General features: G+C 37.1%; 2 protein-coding genes across 2 annotated transcripts in view; both read left to right on the plus strand.

Moving 5' to 3' along the window:
* Positions 1-22,366, plus strand: part of LOC106073977 (sodium-dependent proline transporter-like) — a 33,586-nt gene extending 11,220 nt beyond the window's left edge. Inside the window, exons 6-17 of the mRNA XM_056014796.1 lie at positions 187-405; positions 1,672-1,726; positions 4,837-4,969; positions 9,122-9,256; positions 11,178-11,281; positions 11,519-11,643; positions 12,912-13,024; positions 14,405-14,539; positions 17,151-17,247; positions 17,678-17,796; positions 19,974-20,162; positions 21,993-22,366. Coding sequence (XP_055870771.1) covers positions 187-405; positions 1,672-1,726; positions 4,837-4,969; positions 9,122-9,256; positions 11,178-11,281; positions 11,519-11,643; positions 12,912-13,024; positions 14,405-14,539; positions 17,151-17,247; positions 17,678-17,796; positions 19,974-20,162; positions 21,993-22,244 — 1,676 coding nt within the window. The 3' untranslated portion in view covers positions 22,245-22,366. The remainder of the gene's footprint in view (positions 1-186; positions 406-1,671; positions 1,727-4,836; positions 4,970-9,121; positions 9,257-11,177; positions 11,282-11,518; positions 11,644-12,911; positions 13,025-14,404; positions 14,540-17,150; positions 17,248-17,677; positions 17,797-19,973; positions 20,163-21,992) is intronic.
* Positions 22,367-25,144: 2,778 nt separating this feature from the next.
* LOC106072483 (sodium- and chloride-dependent glycine transporter 1-like) overlaps positions 25,145-25,877 on the plus strand; it is a 33,597-nt gene continuing 32,864 nt past the window's right edge. Inside the window, exon 1 of the mRNA XM_056014509.1 lies at positions 25,145-25,363. Within this exon, the coding sequence (XP_055870484.1) occupies positions 25,328-25,363 (36 nt within the window). The 5' untranslated portion in view covers positions 25,145-25,327. The remainder of the gene's footprint in view (positions 25,364-25,877) is intronic.

Here is a 25,877-nt window from a genome sequence, read left to right on the forward strand (position 1 = left end):
ACTCGATTATGTCTACCATATTCACCTGTTTCCAACGAAGAATTTAATCCATCGGAACGATTGTAAAAGTTACTCAGGTCTCCCAAGCCATTGATCTTGTCTGTGATAGTCTTTATCTAAAAAATGTATATTGTTGCAATGTGTTTATGTGTTCAGTTTTCCAACGGTATTTTCATCTTATTGAAGGTCTTGGCTACACGATGGTCATCCTGTCCGGAATCATTTCCATTTATTACAACGTGGTAGTGGCCACGGCCATCTTCTATTTCTTTGCGTCCATGCAGAGCCAACTGCCGTGGTCCAGCTGTGGGAACTACTGGAACACCTGCAGCTGCAGGGCTCGCAACATGACCACGGAACTGACCGATTCACTCGTGTGGTATCATTCCAATGGACTTAATTGTAGTAAGTTGTTAGTTTCATCTGACAACAATATTTACCACGGATTCATTTGGATGTTACCATAACAGGGTTCAAAAGGTTACTTTTACGTCTACCGAGTATCCACATGTCATCCTAGCCGTAAGTGCTCATTCAAAGATTAAACTCGGCTAAGTCATCAGTTTTCTTCTTGACTGATTCTAGCAGTAACAATAGGAGTTAATCCCAGGTGGCCCCGGGGTAGGATTTTTTTTTAGGCCATTACACTTTTTCGAAAGCCTTGAATAAACCCACTTATTAGTAGTAATACTTATATCTAAAAGCATGCCATATTTCAGAATAAAGAAATATAGTGCCAGTCAAGTTAATCTTATTTTCTTTCTTTTTTTTTTTTTAATATTTATTATTCATATTTTGATTTAAACGAATGTATATTTTTAGACGAAACCCACTTCCGTGGGATCCGGAGCGGCTTTCGTTTATTACGAGCATGCTACAATCGGTCTCTTCTTAACTACGACCGTGTTGCCTACTGCTAGATTTAAACTAGTCGGTAAAAAAAATGTAACTCCCGAAATCCGAGTCATAATAAACATTTTTTTTTTCACTTTTATGGGTTCCGCCTGCCCTCCCTCAAATCCGGCCCTGGATGTTGGCCCGCAACTCTTTGCAAATATTGCACAATGAAAAAAAGAGAATTTCAGTTGATGTTTTAAAAAAATAAATTTAAACATATTAGAATTTTTTTCCCCAAAATATATTCCTTACTTACAAACACACAGAGATAGCAATACAGGTTACAAGTATGAATTCATTACATTCTTGGATTTCATCTTTTATAAGTTTGGATTCACAGTTCCACAGAATCTTTTTTGACAAATAGAACTACATAGCTGTATCGCCTGTATGTGTAAATTGCGTAAGAAATGCAAATTGTAATAACCAAAAAATATGCTAGTTACGATTTGTTTAAAAATTACTAAAAGTGTTGTCATTGAATGCAGCACATCACTCTACCGTTCATTGGTGTGTGTGCGTAATCTGTTTAGGTATTAAACTATTTGGCTAACTTGTTTTTTTTTTTGGGTGGGGGGGGGGGGGTTGGGGGGGGGGTTAAATGAGAAATTATCCATCAGATACTTATAGATTGACTCATATAATCCTAGGTAGACCTTACCTTTGTTCTTCGCAAAGAAGGACTTGAAAGGGTTCATCAAGCTATGAGAATAAGATCAAGCCTTACTGTTTGTAGATGACATTGCTCACTTGTTCATTTCATTCTGATTTCAGGCGGGCTTAATTTGTCTGTTCTCCAAGTGTCGAGTCCTAGTGAGGAATACTTCTAGTAAGTAGGAGACGATATGCTTGGATACACACTGCAGACAAGCGAAATATGAAAATAAATCCTTGAAAAAAAGCTTATCTAAAGGGGAAGAGCTCCGCCCTAAAAACTATATCTACCAATAATGTACAACTTTTTTTCCCTATTCGATATCAAGCAAAATGATTAATTACCAATAATTTATTAACTAATTGAGTATTTTTGTTTGTGGTTTCGTGTTTTGTTAGGTACAATAAAGAATTATTTAAAGTATCAACTTAATCGGAGAATGTGTGAGGGAGAAATAGCGCTAACAATCATTTAAGGGGACTAAACCCAACACATTTAGCCATATCTGTGAATACTGAAGGATTAGTTTCCCTTGTTGGTGTTCAACAAATAAATTAATTACCAGTAATTAATTGTCTGATTCGTTACTTTTTATTTGATTCATGTCTTTTCTATGTCTATGAATAATGGTTCGGGATAGGGTTTCAATTTGATCCGAGAATGGGTGTGGGAGAAATAACGTGTACACACTTTTTACCAGACAGACAGAGTGAGTGAGTTGATATTAGCTTTGTATAAAAAAAAAGGGTGGGAAGGGAGCAACAATGTTAAAACAGCTTAGTCACATTACCTAACGAAACACAAGATAAGATGTACCATAATCCCAAAGCACAACATTCTCTTTTCATGGCAGATTGATTTCTTTTAATAACAATATTTGTTTCTGGAAGTGTTTAGTAGTAGTCTTGTCAGAGTTGTATTGCGGTGCCAATGTTTTCCTGCCTATACCGTGTTGCCTAATTGCTTTCAATGCTAATCAACAATTGACTTTTAAAAAAAAACGTGTTTGTTTTTACGCAATTTCCCCTTTACGAGCCTGATTTTGTTTAGTCCATCCATTCCACTGGTACTGGCGTAGCTAGAAATTAGCCATCATTTAGGGGCCCGAGAGGCTTGACCTCTTTGGGGGCCCTTGCATTTTGAGTAATATTTAGTATTTAATGTAAAAAAACAACTTTGAACACTCATTAGGGACCCCCATCAAGTGGGGACCTGGGGGATTTTCAAATTCTCCCTCCTCCTTCCCTACCCAAGCTACGCCACTGCTCAGTGGTGCTACAGCCCCATGGAGGTCCCTGGCCTGCTTTAGCACATCTTTCTTTTCTGATTTATCTAGTGCTTTACGTTTTCATGCCCGACTGCTGAAGATCTGCCTCTACATCATCAAGCCACCGTTTGTCGTGGTCTGCCTTTGGGGCGCCTGCCTTTTGGTTTTATCCGGTGAACAAACTTTGCTCCTCTGTTCTCTAACATTTTGTTCAAGATGGCTTGCACAACGTCATCTGTTCCTCTTTTTTTTTTTCGTTACTATGGAGAAGTCTTCATATAGCTGGTATATTTTTTGTTTGGTTCGAACCCTCCATCCGATTTTTCGAGGATTTTTATTTCTCAAAATTTTTGCAGATTTTCTTTTTTTTTTGTTTTGTCAGCGTCCAGGTTTTGTTTGTAAATATGATTTCTTGATGGTAGAAACGAGTATTTTGCTTTGAATAACTAATGAAAGAAAGATACAAGAAATAAATAAATAAATAAAATTGTAACTTTTTTTTTAGCCCGTCCCAATTCTCTCCTCCCCTCGAAGTTAATGTACTGTAAACAATAAGACACTAGGAGGAGTGTTGACAAAGTGGTAAAGTGCTTGGCTTCTGAACCGGAGAGTTCCGGATTCGAATCGTGATGGAAGACATGGATTTTTAGTTTCGGGATCTTTAAGGCGCCTCTGAATCCACCCAGATCTAAGGAGTTTATTCAATTCTTAATGCTTAACTTGAAATGAACGTCTAGTTAATAACAAACTAAAACATTAAGTTTTATATTATAAATATTTACACATTCTCAGGACTGAGTTCTGGTCAGCTTGGGTCTCCTGTTAGCGGTTGAGGAGAAGGGGGGCAATTCAGTTGAATTCAAAACTGTTTTTGTTTTTGGATTGTCTTAACTTAGATGTTTTTATGAATGGAATGTAGCTCATAATAAAGTAGTATGGTTTTGTTCCTAGTCCAGTACAGATGGTTATAGATAGAGTTGAAGTGGAGACTCTAATTATTTTCTGTGTAGTCATTTTTCAGTCTATCGGATTTTGAGCTGTTATATTTTAATTGATACATGATATTTCATTCGCCAGACCTGAACCTGTTAATATTTCATAAACTTGAATAAGCATGATGAATGTCCGTGATTTGGCATTATTAATCTTTATTCTGTCGTTATATGTGTCCTTACGGTATTGCCCAGGACTTTGGTACAATTAGTAATCAGCAATGAAGTACACATACGTATATTAGAGAAGAAAACACCCTGGAAACACATTAAACTTGAAAGTAATTGCATGTAGAAATTTAATATCATTCACCACACTACACAGACTTTTCTTTCTCATGTGCCTTGCACTTCAATGTTCGCACCAGTCCTTTCTACAAATTTTTAATCTATCTATTAAAAAATAATTAATTAATTAAATAGTGGTAATTAAGATTTTTGGTTTTATATAGCAACGGGAGAAAAAAATTGCAGCATTGAGAGATGTGGCAGCAATTGTCTTGTTCTTTTCCTTAGATAAGCTTTTTTTTCTAGTATTTGTTATATTTTGCTTGATATTCATTTGAATCACGCAAGACCACCACTGCTTTCAGTCTGTACAACAAAAACATCCGCTCTGCTTTCCTCATTGCTAGACCAGCAGCATCCACATACAGAGAATAACATTATTATTCCTTTTTATACAAATTCAAAGCCAAATTTAATTTTACGATAATAAAACAGTTTCAAGCCTTTTTAACGGTCGACCTTGAGTTTTCGCGATGTGACAAACAAGCTGACAATTTTGTTTTCTCATTTATGTAGGTGCACCTTGAAATTTAGATTAGAGTTAGGGTGTATGAGTGACTCTCATTACCAGTATTAAGCTTTTGTAAGTGAGCCTCATGACAAGTAACTAGAAGTGTGAACCAGTATCTAGAAATATATAATTGTGACATCAGTACCAGTACTAACCCTATTTAATACGCTAGTCTTATTACCAGTATCTCGAACTATGCAAGAGTGACTCTCACTACCTTTCTCAGCAGATATGTCTTGAATATGTCAAAAGGTATCCATGAACCTGGGAAAATCAAATGGGACTTGACGTTGTGCAACTTGCTGGCTTGGATCATCATCTGTTTATGTCTGATCAAAGGCGTCAGCACTATGGGCAAAGTAAGAGATACGAGGACATATCAACAAATATATATATTTTTATATTAGCGGTCAGGTGTTCTCCTTTAGAGAGAGAAAGATGAAGAACTCTACGTCGCCTAGAGACATTTGAAACCAATTGAAAATTGCCGTACAAACAGGCAAAGAGTGTGTTTTTTTTCTGCGTTGAATGAGGTAAAAGTTGGGTCTCCTTAGCATGTGAAATACTTGACCGCTAATATAAGTGAAGTTCCCCTTTCAGACTTAGTGATCTATGGGGCAGATGATGTAAAGGTCTTATGTTTCTATGGCCCACGGTTAACGAGGGTGTCATTTAGCCAGCACAATGTCCATAGTCTTTACTTTTCCCTAACTAATGTCAGATGGGTGGACTCATGAGGATCCTGAAAGTAAAAATCCCAGTCTTCACAAGGATTCGAACCCGGGATCCCCGATTCGGAAGCCAAGCGCATTACCACTCAGCCACGCTCCTCATGACCGCTACTATCCAAGCACTTTATTATCTCCTAATTATGTGACAGCCTAAAACCACGTGTTCGGATGACCGCCCCTCGGTTTGGCGGCTTGTTTGGACTGAGCTACCAGATTATAGTTCAATTCCTTTGGAGTAACATTTTTCTTCTCTGTTCTCTGAAGTTATATCTAAGTGACCTGATCTATGGATTCTGATCTTTTTTTTAAATCTCTCACTGTATTTGGATCTTCATATATATTTATATCTCCTGGTTAGTAAGTTCCTCTACCCAGTTTTATATTGTATAACAGCGTATTACATGGGCGTAGCCAGGATTTTTTTTCGGGGGGGGTTTAGGGGGGGGGGGATTTCCCCCCCCCCCCCCCCCCCCCCCCCTCGCGAAAAAAAAATATTTTTATATATGTATGTGTGTGTGTGTGTTCATAATCTTTATTACATTCTGACCCTTCATTCTTTTGGAACACGTTTATTGTGCCCTAGAATAGGTTCTTCCTGGAGTTAGTGGAAAAATTGTTGACTCCCCTCCATTGCCAGCAAGGGGCTCTGGGGGAGCTCTAGGAGCTCAGCCTAGAGCGGGGCGGAGCCCCGCCGCCAAGCACTATTTCTGGCATAGAATGTCAACAAAATGCATATTCTGAGGTATCTGCAGTGCATTTTCTTGCTATTAAAAAGTCTTATTTCAAAAATGTATGTGCTATTTTTACTGACTAATACCCTGCCGCGCCGTTCGGCGCATTTGCCGTCAAGCTGTTTCCACAAAAATCTGTCACTGGTAATTTCTGAAGCCTCTTCCCACCTGCTCCGAGGACCTCCATGAATGTGTGGCGCCAAGTTGTACTAGGATGTCATCGCAACTCTTATTATGCGTAATTTATTTTGTCGGAGAACATGTCCCGCAAACCTCATGCGACGCTCTGTCACAATTTTACTAAGGGGTTGACTCCCAGTTCGGCATAGGATTTCCTTGATTTAGACCCGATCTCAATAACTAACTTCTAAAATCTGTCTTAGCCATCTTTGTTGAGCCACATTTAGTGTTTTTCAATTTCGGCAGATGACTATTCACTGCACTTTATTAACGGAGCCCCGCAACTGGTAGAAATGTAACCTCTCTTGGATACGCTCTTGGAATTGGGTGACTGTAGTTTGCATTAGATTTTATATCGAAAATACAAGTTTTATCGTCAAAATCATCTGTTAGAGGTTTTAAATTAAAAATCTCAGGACTTTGTTGTAGTTTTTTAAATTCAAAACCCCAATTTTGCTACGATCATAGAATTTGGTAACTGTAGTTTGCTTTAGAGTAATATTGAAGATAGAGGTTTTCCACTCAAAACGCTCTGTAGGGGGATTTTAAACTCAAAACCATCCGGAGGAAAGGAGTTTAAACTCAAAACCACCAATTCGCTTGGCTACGCTCAAATAATTTTAGTGTGTAATTTGCTTTTTTTTTTTATATTGAAGAGGTATTTTTTAGCATCAAACCGTTGTGAAGGGGGATATGAACTCAAAACCCCTTTTGGCAACGCTCATAGCATTTTGAGTGCGTAATTTGCTTTTTTTTTTACATTGATGATGTTTTTTTTTAACTTCAAACCCCGCTGGCGGGGGGTTTAAACTCAAAACCCATATGGCTACGCTCTTAGATTTTAGAGTGTGTAATTTGCTTTTTTTTTTTTATTGAAGATGTATTTTTTAGCTTCAAACTCCACTGGAGGGGAGTTTAAACTTAAAACTGAGTCAAAACCCATTTAGCTACGCTCATAACATTTTGAGTGCATAATTTGCTTTTTTTCCATATTGAAGAGGAGGGGTTTTAAAATCAAAATCTTCCTTAACTGTGCACTTGGAATTTGGGGATTATCGTTTGCATTTTGTGTGTGTTTTGTTTTATAGAAGAGGGGGATTTAACTGTAAAAACCCCTGGTAGGGGGATTTCAAACTCAAACCTCCTGTTAGGGGTTTTAAACTGAAAACCCCCTGGTAGGGGTTTTAAACTCTAAACCCCCTGGTAGTGGTTTTAAACTCAAAACCCCTTTAGCTGTGCTGGGGCAAGTGATGGTTTAGTATTAAAATCTCACCTAAAATTAACAAAATCAAAGCAAAAAAACATGTCACTAAAGTCCGTCTTACCCCCCCCCCCCGTGGTAGGGGGTTTAAAACTCAAAACCCCATGGTAGGGGTTTGAAACTCAAAACCCCTTTGGCTGCGCTGGGGCAAGTGATGGTTTAGTATTAAAATCTTACCTAAAATAAAGAAAATCAAAGCAAAAAATCAGTTACTAAAGTCCGTCTCCCCCCCCCAGGGGGGGGATTTCATTTCGGGGGGGGGGGTTTGAACCCCAAAACCCCCCCCCTGGCTACGCCCATGAGCGTATATATTTTTGAAAGGATTTTATTTTCCCCAAGTTTTAAAAGACATTTTTGTCAGAGTCCAGGTCTTACATACATGGCTATATGGTCTCCTTTTGTCGCAAAGCGAGTATGGATCATCTCATGAAAATGAAATTAGCTATGGTCGGAACAATGTCGCCAACACATCACCCCCGGTCCACGCAGCTGAATGTATCCAAAGGAAGTGCCGATACAGTTTGCTGACAGGGGGGGGATTGTAGGTTCTTCCAAGATGTAGCGCTGGGGGTTGCAAACTGCCGTAGGATCGCCGGGTCCTAAATTTTCCTCAGGAATGATTAACGAAGCCATTCTCGTGATTGGGTATAGCTGCACGTTATTGGGTGTAGCTGCACATGATTGGGTATAGCTGCACGTGATTGGGTATGGCTGCACATGGTTGGGTATAGCTGCACATAATTGGGTATAGCTGCACATGATTGGGTATAGCTGCACAAGGTTATGTATAGCTGCACAAGATTATGTATAGCTTGACGTGATTGGGTATAGCTGCACGTGATTGGGTATAGCTGCACGTGATTGGGTATAGCTGCACGTGATTGGGTATAACTTCACGTGATTGGGTATAACTTCTCGTGATTGGGTATAACTTCTCGTGATTGGGTATAACTTCACGTGAATGGGTATAACTTCACGTGATTGGGTATAACTTCACGTGAATGGGTATATCTTCACGTGATTGGGTATAACTTCACGTGATTTTGTATAACTTCACATGATTGGGTATAACTTCACGTGAATGGGTATAACTTCACGTGAATGGGTATAACTTCACGTGATTGGGTATAACTTCACGTGATTGGGTATAACTTCTCGTGATTGGGTATAACTTCTCGTGATTGGGTATAACTTCTCGTGATTGGGTATAACTTCTCGTGATTGGGTATAACTTCTCGTGATTGGGTATAACTTCTCGTGATTGGGTATAGCTGCAAAGTGCACCAAATTATCCAATCTCTTTCAAAAAAACAAAAAGCCTGGCAGCACTTCCTTGTACACGGGACACACCAAAACAAAACTTGAATGATTGTTGCGACATGTCAGAGAATCTGAACTCAAGAAAGTGGAACCGTAAGTCGTTGTCTATCAATCTTGTATAAGACATAGTTGGCTTTAACTAGTAAATTTCCACTTTTTAAAAAGTATCTTCAAAATGAATAGGATGTTGTTGTTTTTTTCAAGCTTTTATGTTAGTAACATATCTTTGTGTAGAATTAATGTCGCTATCATTTCTATGTCTGAGATCTGAATCCATTCGTATTTCAGGTGCAATATTTCTTCGCTCTATTTCCCTACGTCCTCTTAACTGTGCTCCTAGTCAGAGGCGTGACACTGGAGGGCGCCAATGAGGGCATCAAATATTACCTTACTCCCAAAATTCACAAACTTTACGTTGCAAAGGTGAGAAAAACTTTGGGTAAGAGCTCAGTGACAAAATGTATCGACTGGCTGAAGTCTTCGTATCTTAGTAGGTATTAATGTGACTAAAGACAGAGGTAGCATATATTCAGAATAAGAAAATACTTCTAACAAAGGTGACACAAAATTAGTGTAAAAAGTAAAAGCTACTGAGGTAGCACACATTCAGAATATAAAGTAAATGCTAGTAACCTGGTAGCACGCATCTAGAATAAAAGCCACATGCTAGTTTCTTAGGTAGCACACATCTAGATTTAAAAGTAAATGCTTCTGACAGAGGTAGAAATATTTAGAAAATAGAAAATATAACAAATGCCAGTAACATAGATAGCACACATTTGCTATATAAAATAAATTTTTAACTTGCTGACAAAAATATACACACATCTAAGTTTTAAATTTCAGTACAATAGGTCTACTTAGGTGATGGCGTCTCTGCCATTCTAAAAAAAAAGACATCTTTTTTAAGTCAGGATATTAGACAATAATATTTTTTTTTAATTATGACATCTTGCCACCTGAATTATTTCTGCAACATTTGCAAATGGTTTGTTCTTTAGTAAGATTACGAAGTGCTAACACCGAAACTATTTTTTTTTATCTCATTCAGAGATGTGAAATTTGTACTACAATTTAGTTTTTTTTTTTATGTTTGTTGCATTGATTGTAGTCATAGGTGTCCATTTAGGAACTGCTATGAAAGAAACACAAAGTAAACAATTCCCTTAATTTGGAAGATGTTTTGATATAAAATAAAGTATTAACTAATTGTGTATTTTTCACCTTACAATGTTGGCATTCAAAAGACTATCGTTACATTGGAAAAAAACTAAATTCTGGATTTTTTTATAATATACCAGGACAGCTTTTAGCGATAGTTCAATTGGAAATGTCCCTTGCAATAACAATATTATTGAAGATTTATTTGTCGTCATAGACATTATCAGTTCTCTCATAATAGAAGATGCCATTGTATTACATGTCATTGTTTTTTTTCTTGTCGATGTAAATATAATATATATATATTATAGCTTTTATACAGCGCTACTTTCATGCTTATAGCATGCTCAGAGCGCTTTTGGTCCAATCTCATTAGTGGTGGGGAGGGGGTATCTAGGAGTTGGTTTTTCGTGCTGCCTTTAGGCACTCAGTAAACACAAATCTGCCCGAGTCGGGTGTCGAACCTCGAGCCCCCTTCTAGGTAGCCATTATTAATCCCACATTATTAATGTACACCCAAACTAATGGGTTCATGAAATTTTGATACCATCAAAATTTTTCTCTGCCCTGGGAGGATTGTTGTGACACGGTTAATGTGTGTGGTCAACCGTGACACACGGTCAAGTGTTGGGTATCGGAGAGTTAGGGGACTTGCGGGAAGTGACGAGTGTGTAAACAAGAAGAGAGGAAGTCATCTAGTGGAGTTGGTTATCTGTAGATAATGTTAACCTTGTAAATATGTTCTGTTTGAATGATGCACAATAAAAGGCAGTTTATACTTAAAAGGACTTGTTTATTCACAGTACTGAAGAAAACATTTTTATGTTTAATTAAGTTTTTTATCTTCACCTTATCCTTAGTCTGTTGAACCGTTGGGGCATCACACAAGATGTGTTGAACGTCTTTCTCCATTCCTCTCTGTCTATTTGCCTTGGATAGAATTCCATTCAATCACAGGGCAGTTCACTCTTGCATGTTGTCTTCCCATAGTTTTCTCTGTCTGCCTCCCTGAAGGAAGGTCTTTGCGAGCCCTGAGGACCTTGTGATGAGGTCATAGATTTTAAAGGACAATAGATGTTTTGTTGTGTTAGACTCACTTATTGACATTATGTAAAAAGAAATTGTTAGACTGTCTTTCAATTAGTTCATTGAAACTAAATAAGAAATCTGTCTGGCTCTTCAGGTCTGGCAGGATGCAGCATCCCAGATATTCTTTTCTCTTAGCTGCTGCACCGGAAGTCTGACTGCAATGGCCAGCTACAACAAGTTTGAGGACAACGTCTTGAGGTACAATATTGGACAAACGTAGCCTATTTGTAAATTCAGAAGTCCACTCCAGTCTGGTCAATCGAAGCACATCGGGACATGATCGTTTACTTACAGACTGGCACGATTAATTAAATTAAACTAGAGAAATAGAATTCCAATTAATAAAAGGCTAGTCCTATTAACACGAATCAATGTTATTAAACTATTTCGGTTACTGTCGGTGTCATTGTTATCTTTATTATAAATGCTTTTCAGAGACAGTATACTTATTCCAATCATCAACTGCCTGACAAGTTTCTATGCCGGATTTGCAATTTTCTCAATCTTGGGATTTATGGCCAATACCAAAGGAGTTGACATTGAACACGTCACTACAGAAGGTAGGAACAATATAAATATCTACTTGTAATTGTATATTTGAAAACAAATCTTTATATATTTATATATATATATATATATACTAGTCATATATTACCCGCGGCTCGCGGGTCTTAATTTGAGTATTACTTTCGATATAGTGACTGATAGTGCTTTGTAAACAATTAAAGGAAATAACAATTTTATAAGTAAAGCGAATGCGGAATGCGTAAATGTAAAAATAGTATGAATGGAGCTATCAAATTAGCAAATCGACTTATATTCATTTTTTTTTTAAATATTTGCTTGTAGGCTAACATATATTTGATTAAAAAGAAATTTTAAATGAATAGACTTAATTTGGTATGTTCATGTGTTAAAGTATATAGTAGATCTTGAGTTAGATATCTAGATCTAGACTAATCTTGGACAGAGTTCATTCTGCGCGTGCGTGAAGGCTTCGTTTTGCGTATGCGTGATCTTCATATTAGATTACGCGATTCATGAATGAAACTATTAGAATATATTTCAACACGGCTTCGCTGCTATAGGGAACGAATGTATGAAAAATGCTTTAGAAAAACAAATTTGAATGTTAATTTGATTAAAATATGAAATGAAGGGACTATAATCAGTATGTTCATGTGTTAAAGTATAAAATTATCTTTGCGAAGAGAAGTTCTGTCATCTTAGAGTTGAATTAGAGTTTTAGACCTAGAAATAGAGAGATGTGTAACCTTTCGGGTAATGTCTAATAAAATAATGTACGTCAGGAATTCTAAATTAGCAGATATGTTTGAAACACCAATTTGAAGCTTAATTTCTTATTAAATAATGAAATCAATAGCTATATTTTGTATTTTCATAAAAAACTATCTGCGCAAAGTTTAGTTCTTAAAATTCGTCAAATTGGTCAACTTTTTTTTTGAGGGTCTTAAGTTCGATTTAGGGCTACAATACATACACGACGGTATAAGACAATACCATGAAAATCAGTATTACTCATATTTGACATTTCATTTTTACCAGATTTACAGTATTTGCCTATTACACACACACACGCACGCACGCACACACACACGCCCGCACACACACATACACATAATACTACAACAAGCTTAGTTCAGATTGACTAATACATGAATAAAATCAATCATCTCTTTAATACTTTCCAACTGAGCTATAAATTTGTAGGATTGAAATATTAATAAAGCTATGCAAAGAATGATAAAAAACTGTCAATGCTATTTAAATACATTGTCTGGATAAAGATTTGAACCATCAATCCTAGGTGCTGGTCTAGTCTTCGTGACCTACCCTGAGGCACTGTCTGAACTTCCGTTACCCCAGATCTGGTCCATCGCATTCTTTTTTATGATGATATGTCTTGGACTAGGAACACAGGTATCTGGCTGAGTTTTTAGTTTAGCTCGCTATTTCAACCTCATTAATGAATGATATAATGATATGATGTAGGTGAGTGATGACAAATTTGATAGTTCTTTTCCTTGGGAGTAAACTATGAATGTAGTCTTTTGTTCTCATCCGTTCACAGTCAGAAATCCGTCGCTATGCTAAACATGACTAACCAAACTGTGACGTCTAGTGTTCGATTGGTTTTTATGTTGTGGTAGCTCTATATTTCATTCCAGCATAGCGCAGAGGAGCCCTTAAACAGGCTTCACAGGATACATATCTAATTTAGGATGCAGAATTATTTAATAATATAAGCTTGTAGAATAAACAGGTGTATATGATATTTCACATATAATAAAGGAATATACATTATTCAAAATAGTTAATCCACAACACGAGTGTTGAAATAAAGCACAACATACAATTGTCTGACCTCAAACATACCATAAAACCAGCGAAATTTAAAGTAAGTTTAAATAAGGGCAAAAAACGCAAAATCAATGTCAGATCTCTAAATAATGTAAGAATTAACTCCCTTTTTCTTTAAAACAAAATTAATTAATTTTCACTTCTGCGCTGATTGTTTTTTTTTGTTTTTTTTATTCATTGATGTATTGTCATTGACAAAGACTATTAGTTACACATTTTCCCTTGATCTGAGACGGTCATGACTTCACTTTTCTCTTTTCAACTTCCATGTTAGGGCCGACTTTGGTAAACGTGTTTTGTCTTGTCTAAGGATAAGATTCAAGAGTCTGCAACGATGTTCGGTCTCAAGGCCCGATAAGAAAGGAGGAGGGTTTGCGCTGCGCTAGCGACCCAACTCTGTTAAACCTCAATTGCTTCAGTATAGGCAAACATCAAACAAATTATAGAAGTGACTAATCGCTAATATTTTCAGAATTTTTAAACTACTTTTAGAGGAGCGGTGACTTGAGTCGTAAAGCGCTTGGCTTCTGATTCGAGTGATCCCTGATTTGACTCCTGAATGCTGGGCTTTATTATTTCTGGGCTTTTTGGACACTTCTGAGTCCACCCAGTGCTAATGGGTACCTGACATTAGTTGGGGAAACATACATGCGGTTGGACGTTGTGCTGGCCACATAAAAGCCCTCGTTAACTGTGGGCCACAGAAACAAATGACCATTAGATAATCTGCCTCAAAAAGCGCAAGGCCAGAAAAGGGACGTAACTAAAACCACTTTTAAGTTTTTTGTGTTTCTTGTTAGTGTTACAGCCCTTAGAGACTCATTAAACCTTGTTAGCGATATTAAATAGTTCTGACAAAGTATTATTTACGTAAGAAATAAATACTCTAAGATTGGGAATGATAAGCATGGACAAGATTGATATGTTTTTGTCTTTCAGTTCCCCAGTGTGGAGACAGTAATAACAGCACTCCAAGACGAGTTTCTCTTCTTCAGAAAGCCTCGTGTCGCTACAATTTTCAGAATTTTGGTTTGCGCTCTTGGATTTCTGCTGGGGATCCCAATGACAACTTACGTGAGATCTTTATACACTTTTTTTCAAAGTTTTGTTGATTGTAATTTGTAGATCAAGCCATTTAAACTATCTTCTAAAACATGGCTACCACAGAGGAACAATATCAATGTAAGGATTAGTTATAGAGCGTCTTTAACTCTTTCAGTGCGAATTATTTTGATAGAAAAATGAAGTTTTCCAGTAGGAACAAAAATCCCCAAGGACGGTAGGGTTAAAGAAAAGTAACGTAACTAAACATGTTTTATATAAAAGATTAACAAATTGTTACACATTGAATGAGGTTGCTTGTACCCAAGGGTATATAATAATGGGGATTGATTCTAAAAGAGCACCCTATTTAAGATAAACAAATTTTGATCAATTAATTTACCTATTAGCGGGTATAGCTAAAAAGATTCAATTAGAATTATAGCTAGATTTAGGTATTTCAGATCAACAGATCAGTGTTAAAGGTGTGCTAGCACGTTCGTCCTGTGGCATATTGGCCCCTACTTGTATGTCCTAGGTTATTAAGTATAACCTCTAGGTATACAATTGAACTAATGTATGCAACACAAGACCTAACAAAGTCGCAGGTAAACATGCATACAAAGTTTATTTACATGAAGAGTAAAATAAATGTGTAAATAAATGGCCATCAACTCACAAGCCTTCTCAACACAAAATAAACAAACGTTACGAGTTCAAAAATAGTATGGCGAACCGCTCTAGTCATTTGCTACAACTAGATATACAATCTATTGTCAAATCCGGAAAATTACACGTCAGTGTAAACAAAATGAAGGTCACAGGCCTTAGGTCAAAACACGGCCACTTTTGGCCACTCTGGGGTTACAGGCTTCAGGCTGACAGCCACTTTCAGCCAAAAAAAAAAAAAAAAGGGTCATGATGAACTATAGGCTTCAGGGAAACCTATGAGCCTACAAGCTTCATAGAATCCCACCTATAGACATCCGTTCAGTACAGCCTATCTGATGATTCAATACAGAGTTGAATCCCTCAGAGACAAGGCTAAAAAAAAATATGTCACGTTTGGGAGTACCCCAGGATACATAACAGCAGGGTAAAACTGTACTGCCTGAAAATCATTTGAGGCTATATCTACTAATTAATCATAAAATATAAACATACAATAATAATTAAAAAATATACTTAGCCCAAAGATCTCCAGAGCAAGGCACACTTCTCCCGAGTACCTCAAGACACACGACCCATAACTAACAGAAGAAATATATACAGTTCACAACACAGATCCAATGGCCAAGCTGGTAGCTCAGGATGGGCAGGACACGTCTGCAGAATGGAAGACCGCCGCATCCTTAGACGACTCTTGTATGGCCAACTAAGCGAAGGAAAGCGCTCGCAAGGTGGTCAAAGAAGGCCCTCAAAGTTTCTCTGAAGGCGTTCAGCATAGACCCAGCCACCTGGGAGACAGAGGCATATGACAGCATCATGGCGTTGTGCTGTGAAAACTGGCGCACAGGTTGCTGAGGAAAAGAGAACAACGCTGGCAGAAGAAAGACGCCAGAGAAGAAAGGCAAGGCCAATGACACTAGCTCCAGCTGGAATTACCTGCCAAGTGTGCAGCCAAACATTCTGGGCTCATATAGGTCTCACCAGCCACATGAGGAGGTATAAAACCCCAGTGCAAGGTCCAATGGATGACATAGTGGTCATCTTCGAACCACGATGGACGAACTATATATATATATATACTTAAGCTCAGGGGCAAGTGGTAACTAAACAAGGTCCACAACCCTTATATAATCTTCTTTATGGGAATCACTCAAAAATGTTATTTCCCCATTATGTCACACAAATGCACTAAGAAATCGTATTATTTACATTTTATCTGGGCCCTTGAAATAAACTAAAAAAAGAGGAACAAAGAAAATAATGTCTATTTTTAATATTACGATGTTATCCCTGCATCCAATTTACTATCAAAACAAGGAACAATCACTTTCACATCTAAAAAAAAAAGATTAAAATGAAAAAGTTTAACATTAAAAAGATTGCGAAAAAAAAATTATATATTAAGTTACACGCTGAAAGTATAGCCGCACTCACCAGTGCATGGTCAGTCTTTGCCTCATACAGGGCCGGTCTTAGGCCACTGAAACCTATGCGGCCGCAGTGGGCCCGCAACTTTTATAGGCCCCGAGCGAATTCTAGGTGTAAATTATTAAAATAAACCATTTTAACTTATTATTAAATGGTTTCTGGAATTCTCCTGAAATTGTAAACTATACGAAAAAGTTATAAAATGTCCTGAAATTATTAAAATCTTCAGAAACCTGTAGGACCGGCCCTGACCTCATAACGACCTGAAAGTAATGTATATCTGGGAGACGCTGTCCGTGCCGCCTTAGGACGCTCGGCAATGACAACTCATCTCGAGGCAAATCTCAATAAAAAAAATTCCCTGTCTACATGGAGATTCCAACTTGAGCACTATCTTAGATAACTAAATTGTTTACGCAGCCAGACCCCCCCCCCCGGACAAGTTTCTTGGTGTTCGTCGTCTTTCTTTTTAGTTTAATAGATGTCTAATCAAACGTTCATTAACTCAGTCTTCTTAAAGTCATACATGATTTTTTGTTTATTTCAGGGAGGTTATTACGTTTTGCAGCTTCTTGATACCTTTGTCGCGATTCCTTTGCTACTTGTTGGGTTTTTCGAGATTTTCGCCATAATCTGGTTATACGGTAAGTCCATCGTGTTGTTAATAGCCAACCAATAGGAATAAATAATAATGTTCTCTATAAATAGCACCAATAATTTAGAATTGCACATACAAATTTCACTATGAAGAAAAACTACAACATCTTGGTAGGCTACACTAGAAGGTTGATTGGTGTTGTAAGTTATGAGTGTTTGGGTGATATAATAATAACAGCAATGTCTTCGATTCCGAAGATCAAGTATGAGTGCAGTGTTTCACATAACCAGGCAGACCCAGTTGCGACCTTCATATGTTTCAAAGTCTAATGCAGACAAAGCCGTTGTCTGTGATTGTCATTTTTAGATTTCTTTAGTCGTTGTGTGATTTAGTGTACACGTATATGTTGTTATAACCTGCATTTTATTATATATCAGCTCTAGATATTATTAGAAAACATTTCTTTCTATCAAAAGGTTATAGAAGATTCTCTGAGGATGTGTTATTGATGTTTGGTCATTCAAGCGGGACTTATTGCCTTTTTTACTGGTATTACAGCTGGAATTGGGTCTTCATGACTCCTGTCGTATTACTGGTAGGTAAAACTGACTAAAACTATTAAGTTGTCATAGTCTAGACACTAGACCATCTCTGTAACTAAAGTTTCAATAGGCTCGATTTTTATAAGGTCTCTGTGTTTTTAAGAGTGCCACAGTGCTGTAATCAGCATTGATTCGATTACTTTTTAGCGGCCCCCGAAAGGGGAAAATACGCTATTAGTTTTGTATGAAATGTCTGTCTGTCTATCGGTCCGTCCCGTTTAGATCTCGTAAACTAGAAAAGATAGTGAAAATCCGACATCACAATATTTTAGACCATTCAAAGTTCTGATGCAACGGCTACTTTTTTTTTCTGAAAGCGAAAAATCTAATTTTTTAAATATGCAAGCAGTTTTTTAAAGAGAAAAAGCTAATTAGTATGCATTATAAGTTATACCTAATTTATAACGAATAGTAATCTTGTAAACTGCATTTTCTTAAATATTTTCTGTAATACAACATCCACATAATTTTATTTATTCTTTTATTTGAAGATTTGAATAAGAGATTGAGCTCTTTCAAAACAATTACATCAATTATAACACTTCAGTTAGGCCAGGAGAGGGGCGGTATCTGAGCGGTAAAGCATTTGGCTTCCGAACCGTGGGTCCCGGGTTCGAATCCTGGTGAAGAATGGGATTTTCAACTTCGGAATGGGTACCTGACATTAGTTGGAGAAAAAAGTAAAGGCGGTTAGTCGTTGTGCTGGCTACATGACACCCTTGTTAACCGTAGGCCACAAAAACAGATGAACTTTACATCATCTGCCCTATAGACCACAATGTCTGAAAGAGGAACTAGTTAGGCCAGGTTCACATCTAACTTTGCATTCACTTGCACCTATCCTTTCATCTGCTGGACCGTTGGGGCAGTACACAAGATCTGTCAACCTTTTTTCTCCATTCTTATCACTCATTTGTCTTTGATATAATTTCTTTTGAATGTTCTTTCTGAAAATATTGAAGCCTGCTTGGGTGAACCACTTCACGGGCCGATTTTGAGTTTGTGTTTCCTGTCTTTGTTACCTTGTTTATTATGAATTTTTTTTTCTAATATGAAAACGCACACACATATTTATATTTCAGATGGTAAATAAAATAAAAACATAAAATAAAAAAACAAAAACTAATAAAACAATAAACAAACTTGATAAACACACATTCTCACCAAATAACAACACTTGCACACACCCACACACTAACACAATAACACACACACACAGAATGCACTTATTCAGATGAAAAAATAACTCTGCATGTCTTCAAATCTGATACTCATGCACACAGAATGCACTTATTCAGATGAAAAAATAACTCTGCATGTCTTCAAATCTGATACTCATGTGGTATTTTATACATTAAAAATAACACTCGGTATATGATACAAATCTGTTTAAAATACTAGTAGTTTTATGATAAAATTATGTTCAAAATACTAATATGATATTATGATAAATCATTTTAAAAATAGTAGATATATGATAAAATCAGGGTAATGCTGCTCTCTCATAGATGCATAACAAAGATACACTGCTGCAGGAATGAGCTACTATATAAACTAGAAAACATACAGTCAACATGCATTTAGGTACCTTTTACGTCGTCCGGCAGGGTTACATTTATGTCAGTTTACTCTATTTTCATAGATTTTAGCTCATAAACTCTTTTTCGGCATGAAGTCAAGTACATCCAGAGAACAAAAAAAAAAAAACAAACAAAAAAAAAACATATGACTTTGGAGGTGGCTGAGCGGTATACCTCTGGGGGTCTCGGGCTTGACTCCGTGCAAAGACTGGGATATTTAATTTCGGGATCCTTGTGCGCTCTTCAGTCCACCCAGCTCTAATGGGTACCTGACATGAGTTGGGGAAATGTAAAGGCTGTTGGTCGTAGTGCTGGTCTCATGACACCCTCGTTAACCGTAGGCCACAGAAAAAAATGTGACCTATACATCATCTGCCCTATAGATCGAAAGGTCTGAAAGGGGAACTTGACTTTTACATATGACTTGGTTTTTGGTTTTCGTTAGTCCACTTCCTCTATTCTTGACACCAGATACACCAAATGGTTAATTATTTGAGTTATCCGTTACAGCTAGTACTTGTCAATGTACACTGATGTAAAAAATAAATTTGTTTGCCTTGTACACAGACAAAATACGTTTCCATCTTCAGGCTATATTGACATTCGACCTTGTGCGATACCAGCCCATCATAAGCGACGCGTTCCCCTTATGGGCTGAGATACTTGGGTGGACAATTGTACTACTGATCGTCATCTGGACCCCGTTGTGGTACATCATCAAGGCAGTTTCTTTGTGCAGAAGTCAACGGAACACCGGCACGAGGAAAACATGTTGCGAGGTACTCCATATAAGTTATAATTATTGTTATAAATGTGGTGGCGTCGCGGATAGGGGTGAGCACAACCCCAACGCCACATAAGTCACTTTACATTATGCCTCCGCGCCCCAATAATGCGCTTTAAACTTAGCTCCCACGCCCCTCTAAGGCTTTTTAAACTCAGCTACCACGCTCCAAATAGAGCTTTTTTACATTCATGTCACAACGAAATGATGAAGCTCTTTACACTTAAAGAGATGGACATTGCACTTAAAGTAATTTATATATCAAATATTAAAATTCGTCAAATGCGATTCAGGATACAGATAATCAAGACTACAAATAAAAAGTAAAGGTGTTTGGTCGTTCTGCTGGCAACGTGACACCCTGCTCATTAACCTTTGGCATTAGCATCATCTGCCCTAGAGATCGCTCGGTCTTTAAAAGGGGAACTTTGTAGATGTTTACATTGACAGGCCCGTCGATTCATTGGTTTTTATCATCCCACCGCTTCTTTTGTCTGCCTTTCCCTAGTGCTGATCCCTCCAGGAGGGTCCCTGAGGACCGAACAGTCTTAAATTACATTTTGTCTGCCCCTCTTTTCACTGATACTGCTCCTGCAGTAAGGTCCATTGTTGTTAACAGTCGTAGATTCTTAATGGTTCCCACACCAGTAGACAACTGAACAGCAGAAGGTGTATTAGATCTTAACTTGTAAAACTTGAAATAACCTGAATAGCTACTATTGTGAACAAAAATAAATATAAAATTGTATTAAAATATAAACTAATTCAACTTGAGATGAAAATGAAATAAATGTAATAGATTTAAACAGTAATGTAAAATGGTATTCTGAACAAAATCTAACTCACTACAAAAAAACATGTCTTTTTCAGTCTAAACGTACTGGAGTCGCCTTTCTTACAGACGACAATGCCGCTCATCTTGCATCATTCACAACCACTCGCTCACCTTTTCCCACCGTTACTATAGAAACACACACGCACGTGCACTCTATAACAGTCATTGATAATGAATAAGGTCGAACAGTCTTAAATCGCATTTAGTCTGCATTTCTTTGTTCTGGCACTGCTATAAGGTTATTGAGGATGGATAACTGATGCATTTTTAGCGAGGAAAAGACGCTGTTAGTTTTGTTTGGCCTGTCTGTCCGTCTGTCCCGTTTAGATCGCAGAAACTAGAAGAGAAAATGAAAATCGGACATCATGATATTTTAGATTTAGTTCTAAAACTAGGTCTAGATCTAGCTAGATCTATGTCTAGTTTATATGACAAATGAAAATGGAGATATTAATTTTTATTTGCGAGGGGAAAGTCTTGTTAAGTCATTTGTACACGATTGTAGCTTAAAGTAGGTCAAGATTTTTTTTCGTGTTGCCAATTTATCTAATTTTGTTAGAAGAATAAATCTTTATTAGTTTCTCTTTATTACATGTAACATGTTTATCAATTTTGAATGTATGGATAAGGTTAATAAGCATTATTTTAAAAAATATAAGTAAGTAAATGAATATATGGAGATGCTGTGGCTGAAGGGTAAAGTACTTGGAACCGAAAGTCCCGTGTTCGAATCCTGGTGAAGACTCTAGGTGGACCATTTCGGGGGCCGATTTTGAGTTTGTGTTTCCACACAAACTGTCTTTGTAATTTATTTTTTCGAAATTTAAGAATAAATTTTACAAAGCAGCCCAGTGCTACAGAGAGTTCAGAGGAATTAGTTTATACAGTTGACTTCCCATCTCTTTGAAACCCAGATACATAGGTACTTCTGATTTGTTTTTGTTTTTTTGTTTTTGTTACGTCTTTATCTATTTCTTGTTCTACTTAAAGATGTGCAGAGAGATCAATCAGCCGACAGATAAATGGGGGCCCAGAAACAGCATGGATCGCCTGCTGGAAAGATATCAACGGATACGATCTGACGCCAGCTCGGGCAGAAGTGGCCTGTTTATCAATCCGCCTTCTTTCAAGTCCAGCACCTCAAGCGCTTACCTGCCCAAGGCGAACTTCGCAGTGAGAAACAGCTTAGCGGTCAGTGAGCCGTTGTATCTCTACGACGATGACCTGAGCCAGCGTAATTAGAATGACTTAAAGTTACGTCAGGAGAAGACGTCATCCCATATTGACTTATAACACCAAGTCCACACTGAATAATATAGCTACATAGTGGTGTTGATATTTTAATTATAAATTATTTCTATTGATTTTCTTAGCTTGGATTTTTATATTGTATAATTTACATAATTGAAACACTTTTCAAAACAGTTCTTTCTTACTTTACTGTTTAGTAAAAAGTTTAGTTTTATTGATATGCATGTCTTTATAGTTCTTGTAATTTAAATTTCCTTTTATATATTTTGTGGTTTATGATTAATGAATTGTCTTTAATTCCGAAATTTAAGGATGACTACTTCACGAAATGCAAACCCAGTAGTGACCGACATATTTTGTCTCATGTGATACTGACAAAGCCGTTGTACACCGAGGGTCTATTTAACTTTTCTTTTTCAAGTCTTCGTCTGTCTTTTCTTGTCTTTGGGTTTACACTATGAGTTACGCAACCCTCGTAAGACCTCTACAGATGTCTCTTGCGATGGTCTTCTGTTGCCACATTCTTTCCTCTGTTCCAGTGAAAGCTTTGTGTTGATTTTGAAAAGACTGAGGGCACCTCTATTACGTATCTAAGCTCACCTTAGCAAGCGGTAATCTCCCTAAGGGCAAAGATGTCCAAACAGCGCAGCTGTCAAACGTAAGTAGCGCTTCTTCAAGGTCCACACGTTCCTTCATCAGAACATGGTTTGTTTTAACTAGGTCAACATATTCCTTCATCAGAACATGGTTTGTTTTAACTAGGTCAACACATTCCTTCATCAGAACATGGTTTGTTTTAACTAGGTCAACATATTCCTTCATCAGAACATGGTTTGTTTTAATTAGGTCAACACGTGCCTACTTCAGAACATGGTTTGTTTTAATTAGGTCAACATGTTCCTTCATCAGAACATGGTTTGTTTTAATTAGGTCAACACGTGCCTACTTCAGAACATGGTTTGTTTTAATTAGGTCAACACGTGCCTACTTCAGAACATTGTTTGTTTTAATTAGGTCAACACGTGCCTACTTCAGAACATTGTTTGTTTTAATTAGGTCAACACGTGCCTACTTCAGAACATTGTTTGTTTTAATTAGGTCAATACGTGCCTACTTCAGAACATTGTTTGTTTTAATTAGGTCAACACGTGCCTACTTCAGAACATGATTTGTTTTAATTAGGTCAACATGTTCCTTCATCAGAACATGGTTTGTTTTAATTAGGTCAACACGTGCCTACTTCAGAACATGGTTTGTTTTAATTAGGTCAACATGTTCCTTCATCAGAACATGGTTTGTTTTAACTAGGTCAACACATTCCTTCATCAGAACATGGTTTGTTTTAACTAGGTCAACACATTCCTTCATCAGAACATGGTTTGTTTTAACTAGGTCAACATATTCCTTCATCAGAACATGGTTTGTTTTAATTAGGTCAACACGTGCCTACTTCAGAACATGGTTTGTTTTAATTAGGTCAACATGTTCCTTCATCAGAACATGGTTTGTTTTAATTAGGTCAACACGTGCCTACTTCAGAACATGTTTTGTTTTAATTAGGTCAACACGTGCCTACTTCAGAACATTGTTTGTTTTAATTAGGTCAACACGTGCCTACTTCAGAACATTGTTTGTTTTAATTAGGTCAACACGTGCCTACTTCAGAACATGGTTTGTTTTAATTAGGTCAACATGTTCCTTCATCAGAACATGGTTTGTTTTAATTAGGTCAACACGTGCCTACTTCAGAACATGGTTTGTTTTAATTAGGTCAACACGTACCTACTTCAGAACATTGTTTGTTTTAATTAGGTCAACACGTGCCTACTTCAGAACATTGTTTGTTTTAATTAGGTCAACACGTGCCTACTTCAGAACATGGTTTGTTTTAATTAGGTCAACACGTGCCTACTTCAGAACATGGTTTGTTTTAATTAGGTCAACACGTGCCTACTTTAGAACATGGTTTGTTTTAATTAGGTCAACACGTGCCTACTTCAGAACATGGTTTGTTTTAATAAGGTCAACACGTGGCTTCTTCAGAACATTGTTTGTTTTAATTAGGTCAACACGTGCCTACTTCAGAACATTGTTTGTTTTAATTAGGTCAACACGTACCTACTTCAGAACATGGTTTGTTTTAATTAGGTCAACACGTGCCTACTTCAGAACATGGTTTGTTTTAATTAGGTCAACACGTGCCTACTTCAGAACATGGTTTGTTTTAATTAGGTCAACACGTGCCTACTTCAGAACATGATTTGTTTTAATTAGGTCAACACGTGCCTACTTCAGAACATGGTTATTTTTAATAAAGCCCATTATGGAGCCAAGGCACTTTTGAAGGTAGTGTTATATTATCGTTTGATGCACCCGAGGTCTCATACAAACTTGTAGTGAGAACCACTGCTTTATCAACATTGATTCTCATTGGTAAGCGAAGAGCTCATGAGAGCCCTACTCTCATAAGGAGACGAGCCAAAGTGATTGGACAATTCCACACTGAGTAGGCTGTAAACTAGAAAGCAGTTTATGTTATGTGCGTTATGTTCAACAGAAATATTCAACATAAATTATTTCAATCGCATAAATTTATAACTGTTATTCTAGAATAGATGTAAAAAATGAATTTATTCAATTTTAAGTATTTTTTTGTATTGACTCGTTATGATAATTCAAAACATGTGACGTTAAAAGAATTCACAGTTTGAGAATCTCTACACAACATGAACACGTACATTCTTTTTCTAGTTTGAAAGATACCGCAGCCCCTTACTTAGCTATTTCTCCCATTTTTTTGACTTACACACACATACTGAAGTTATCTCACACGTACTTTTAACTATCACACACACACACACTAATAGAATCACTCTCAATACTACATTGTGTGATAGAGCATTGAGTCATTTCAAACTATTTATTGGTCTGTACTTGCTTCAGTCCCTGCATGTGCGGATAGGTGTGGATTGAAGGGTGTGGGTGGTAGAAGGCATGAGGACTTTTTTGTGTAGGACCGACACATGTCCTCGGCGCAAACGTTAATTCCACAAGATATAGGGATCTAGTAAACAATGTCCGAGGAGAAAGAGGATAAAGACTCGTTAAAGGTAAGACAGTTGACACGAGAGCAGGGTCATGAAGACATTCTACACTCCCTTGTCGATGATTCGGTCTTAGCCATATTACTTATTTTATTTCGGTTCAAATGTTCATGTGTGGTGCCCCAACGGCCCAACAGATCAAGTGATAGGTGAAGGTGGAGTCAACAGATACAAATGTATATACTAGTCAAACTCTAAATGTTATTTATAGCGCATTTTCGGTTTTGTTTACCTATTAGTGTGTATATTTTTAACAGTGTATTATAGTATTAATCCTTTATACAAAATTATGATTCGACCAAAACAAACTATCTACATCTTCATTTTGATTGTATATAGGCCTAACTGTTGAAAATAATCAACCTAAAAAAAGTTTCTATTAATCTTTGAAGTGTTTAATTCGTGTCATTCGATAAGGAAGCACGCTAGCACACTCTTATCATTAACCTGAATACAACCTTGATACAAATCTAGATGCAGTAAATAGAAACTCAGTTGAGATGTCAGCCAAACTATTGCA

The sequence above is a fragment of the Biomphalaria glabrata genome, chromosome 16 (assembly GCF_947242115.1).
Source record: "Biomphalaria glabrata chromosome 16, xgBioGlab47.1, whole genome shotgun sequence".
In the NCBI taxonomy this organism is placed as follows: domain Eukaryota; kingdom Metazoa; phylum Mollusca; class Gastropoda; family Planorbidae; genus Biomphalaria; species Biomphalaria glabrata.